Here is a 5,000-nt window from a genome sequence, read left to right as displayed (position 1 = left end):
CTGAAAAAAAAGGAAAAAAATGTTTATCTGGGAAATCTTGGAGATGCGTGGGTACTTTCCGAAAGAAAATGGAAAATAAAAGAAAAGAATGTATGCCTTTGAATGATTTTCTTTCTTTTTAAAAGAGCTATGATAATGTTCTTAGATCACAGACACCGTATTTCTCGTACCATAGGTCTGTCGGGTTAAAATATACACATCTTAATATATCATATATATTGGACATGTTTGTTTTGTTCCGTTGTCGAAAAAAACAATCAAACATACAAAAAAATTATATATATATAAAAAAATAAAATAAAAAGAAAGAAAGAAAAAAATGTGTTTAAATAATACCTAGTCACCAACCTAAAGGCTATTTTCAATTCAAGATGCAAATCATAAAGTATTTAGTTCATTCTATATTACACTGAAAACACACACGCACAAAACAACAATGAAAAGTCTGAAATACGTTTTCCTAAAAAATTATATACAGGGGGTCCTCGACTTACGACGGAGATCCGTTCCTACGATGGCGTCGTAAACCGAATTTTAACGTAAATCGGAACACACCTAAATAAGTAATGTCCGTACGTACATAAGCGAGGAAGTCATTCACATAATGCAGTATGTATACATGTACTGAAGTCATAATCTAAAACATAACAAGACACTTCTACGACGTACGTGAAAACATAACTGAGCTAAAGGAAAACATGGATGACGAACTGTAAATACTGTACATGATTTTCTGGCGTCGTATCCACGAACCGTCGTAAGTCGAGACCGTCGTAAACCGAGGACCCCGCATTGCCAAAGGATCAAAATGTTCGCGTTTGAAATTCGAGACATTCGTGTTTGTGATTCAGAATATTCTTGTCTCTTGTTCAAAATGTCCTCGGACAATGTTCTTAGTTGACGTTCACACCGTGTCTGATGTTCAAAATACTCGTTGTGTGCGATTAATCAAAAAAAATATACGTGTTTATGGTTCATCCTATTTTGTCTGCGAATCAAAATGTTCATGTTTGGGGGTCGTTTTTTTCCTTCAAACAATTGTTCACGAATTACATGTGAGTGCTCTCGCCGTTCTCCTCGTCCTTGGAAAGCGTCGGGTTGTCGTAGCCTTGGCTGACGATGGGCGCCGTGTCTGGAAGGGAAGACAAACTTTGTATCCGAATATTTGGCCGCAGATGGTTTTATAACAACAACAATAATAATAATAACAATAATAACAAAAGCATCAATAATAATAATAATAATAATAATAATAATAATAATGATAATAATAATGATGATAATAATAATAATCATAACAATAATAATCATGATAATGATAATAATAATAATAATAACAATAATGATAATAATAATAATGATAATAATAAAGATAATAATAATAATAATAATAATAATAATAATAATAATGATAATAATAATAATGATAATAATGATAATAATAATAATAATGACAATAATAATAATAATGATAATGAGAATGATAATAATAACAATAATAATAATAATAATATTAATAATGATAATAATAATAATAATGATAATAATAATAATAATAATAATAATAATAATAATAATAATAATAATAATAATAAAATAATGATAATAATAAAATAATAATAATAATAAAATAATAATAATAAAAAAATAATATTAATAATAATACAATAATAATAATAAAAATAAAATAATAATAATAATAATAAAATAATAATAATAATAAAATAATAATAATAATAAAATAATAATAATAATAATTAATAATAATAATTGATAATGATACTAATAGTAATATTATTATTAATAATAACAATAATAATAATAATAATAATAATAATAATAATAATAAAAATAGTAACAATAATAATAATAACCACAACAACAACAACAACAATAATAATAAGAATAACAATAATGATAATAAAACAGCAACAATGATAATAATAATAATAATAATAATAATAATAGCAAACTAGTTATCTCCATGGCCCCGCATCTCCACGAACGACCCCACACGGTTCGCATCCCCGCCTCCCCGAGCCTCGCCGCCGCCCACCTACCGTGCTCCTCCTCGGGCCTCCAGCGCTTCTTGTAGACGAGGCAGGAGAGGCCGAAGATGGCGGCGCAGACGAGAGCCGCGATGAGACCGGCGCCGAACTTGTACTGTGCGGGAGGAGAGAGGCTGTGGTGAGTGTTCTATGGTGGTGAGGGGCGTGGGGGGTTGTGGTGAGAGTGATGATGAGCGGCGTTGGTGATGGTGGTGATGTGATTGATAAGGGGAGGGTTGGTAGCGATGGTAATATTAATGGTGATGATGGTTTCCCTAGTGATGGTGGGGATACGATGAATAAAGAGGATAAATTTGGGTATAATGATAATAGTGATTATGATGATATTTATCGTATTTAGGATGATGAAGAAAAGAAAAGTTATAATAATATTAATGACATCAATTTTCAATGAAAATGCTAGTGATATTAGTAGTGACAATACAGGGGTATCTCGATATCAACTTTCAATTATAATAGTGATATTAGTAATGGCAATAGAAGTGTATCTACAAATATATGGGGAAAGATTCGGGGAACAGTTCTTCTCCAATTCCCCAATCCCCCCCTCCCCACACTTTCGCCACAGCTCCCCTCATGCGACAGGAACAACGAAGGGAAGGGCAAGAAAACACACGAATATGCCGAAGGCCTTATCGCTATTGCTTCGCCAGGGCATATACTACAAGAGGTACATAGAGGACTATATATACAAATACTCCTCTATGTACCTCTTGTAGTATAATCCCTGATGAAGCAAGAGCGAAAAGGCCTTCGGCATATTCGTGTTTTCTTGCCCTTCCCTTCGCTGTTCCTGTTGCAATCTGTTCACCATGAATTCCACAACTCCCCCTCACACGCACCTTGTAGACCTCGTTCCACATGTCCGCCGGGGGGTGGGGGCGCACGGCGAGGTCCACGGGGTACGCCGTCATCACATCGCCGCCCGTGACACGTACACACAGGTGCGTCCCGGCGTGGTACACCTTCACGCTCTACCGGGAGATGGGCGGACTAAGTCAAGGGCACAGACACATGTATGCAAACAAAGCCACGCAGATATATACACAAACACAGGCTCGTAGAAACACACACACACACACAAAGGCTCGCAGAAACAAACACACTGACTCGCAGAAACACGCACAGACTCGCAGAAATACGCACACAGGCTCGCAGAAACACGCACACACATACAGGCTCGCAGAAACACACACACACAGACTCGAAGAAACAAGCACACATATACAGACTCGCAGAAACACACGCACCCACAGGCTCGCAGAAACACGCACACACACACAGAGACTCGAGAAACACACACACAGACTCGCAGAAACACACACACACACTCGCAGAAACACACACACAAACACACACTCGCAGAAACACACGCACAAACACACACTCGCAGAAACACACACGCACACAGACACACTCGCAGAAACACACACACACACTCGCAGAAACACAAGCACACACACACACTCGCAGTAACACACACACACACTCGCAGAAACACACGCACACACACAGGCTCGCAGAAACACACGCACACACACAGGCTCGCAGAAACACACACACACCTCGAAGGAGATGGTTCCGTTGCTGTAGACCGTGAACTCCTCCGACTGCGACAGCGGCTCGTACGCCTTTCCCCTCCCGTGCAGGAGCCAGTACAGGAAGTTGCCGGAGCCGGGGCAGTCGAGCATGACCTGAGGGAAAGGGAAAGAGCCATGATAAAAAATGAGTAAAGATGGATAGACACACATTTGGGATCAGGGAATGTCTGTCTATGTATTTCGTGTATTCCATTTACTGTTCCTCTTTCAGATATATCTGCCTCTCTATCTTCCCATTCCCTCTGCCTCCTTCCCTTCCCTTCCCCTCCCTCCGTCTCCTCTTCCCATTCCCTCTGCCTCTTTCCCTTCCCTTTCCCTCCCTCTGCCTCTTTCCCTCCTTCTGCCTCCTTCCCTTCCTCTCCCTCTCTTCCCTTCCCCCTGCCTCTTTCCTTCCCCTCGCTTTACCTCACTCTCTTCCCCTCTCCCTGCCTCTTTCCTTCCCCTCCCTCTGCCTCTTTCCCCTCCCTTTCCCTCCTTCCCTTCCTCTCCCTCTCTTTCCCTCCCTTCGCCTCCCTCTCTTCCCTTCCCCCTGTCTCTTTCCTTTCCTTCCCATTGCCTCCCTCTCTTCCCTTCCCCCTGTCTCCATCCTTCCCTTCCCCCTGCTTCTATCCTTCCCCTCCTTCTGCTTGCTCCCTCTGCCCTCCTACTCACCGGCTGGTCCTCCCTCGGCACGATGGGCGTGACCACCAAGGCCCCCGCCACGCCCGCGACCACAGCCACGTACACCGCCACCGCCTTCATGCTGCTGCCTCTGCTCCTGGGGAAAGAGTCCTTAGTGAGAGGTCTATCAAAGAGGTTGTTTAGGAGTTAATTAAAGGGGGGAAGGGATTAATGATACGATCCACGGGGGTAGTCAGGTGGGACGGCTCAGGTGAAGGTCCCAGGTCGGGTATATGGGAGGAATTGGCGGCCGGAGGGGTTGCCTGATGTAAATATAAAAAACCCTGATGGATAAAGCATGATGATGGGGTATCCAGATGTAAGAACAACAACTGATGGATAAAGACTGACGAGGGTGAAATATGGAATAAGAACAAAATAGGAAATGAGATGAAGAACAGGAAGAAACCTGAGCTGTTGACTGTTGAAATGGTTGGATATTGATCAACAGGAGATTTCACTACACTACATAGTTTTCTTTCAATGACATTAGTGACCTGTCCACTGGCGAGGGTAGATCATCAATGAGGCCATTAATTCATTCGCGTCAGGTCATTCATTTACTTTTCGATTAAAGATTTACAAACAATTGTTCATTTTTCAACGTAACAAATATTTTTATCCATAAAATTGTCACTGGTTTATTCAAACACGTACATTCTTATTACAT

At 40.4% G+C, this 5,000-nt stretch overlaps 1 protein-coding gene across 1 annotated transcript in view; it reads right to left on the bottom strand.

The window, feature by feature from the left end:
- The window catches only part of LOC113817065 (uncharacterized), an 8,653-nt gene that overhangs the window by 164 nt on the left and 3,489 nt on the right, over nt 1-5,000 (bottom strand). Inside the window, exons 2-6 of the mRNA XM_027369065.2 lie at nt 4,322-4,427; nt 3,635-3,763; nt 2,912-3,043; nt 2,061-2,163; nt 1,054-1,132 (exon numbers count right to left, since the gene is read on the bottom strand). Of these exons, the coding sequence (XP_027224866.2) occupies nt 1,054-1,132; nt 2,061-2,163; nt 2,912-3,043; nt 3,635-3,763; nt 4,322-4,411 (533 nt within the window). The 5' untranslated portion in view covers nt 4,412-4,427. The remainder of the gene's footprint in view (nt 1-1,053; nt 1,133-2,060; nt 2,164-2,911; nt 3,044-3,634; nt 3,764-4,321; nt 4,428-5,000) is intronic.

The sequence above is a fragment of the Penaeus vannamei genome, chromosome 11 (genome assembly GCF_042767895.1).
Source record: "Penaeus vannamei isolate JL-2024 chromosome 11, ASM4276789v1, whole genome shotgun sequence".
Taxonomy (NCBI): domain Eukaryota; kingdom Metazoa; phylum Arthropoda; class Malacostraca; order Decapoda; family Penaeidae; genus Penaeus; species Penaeus vannamei.
The sequence above is the reverse complement of the archived record's forward strand: the minus strand, read 5'-3'. Positions and strand labels throughout refer to the sequence as shown.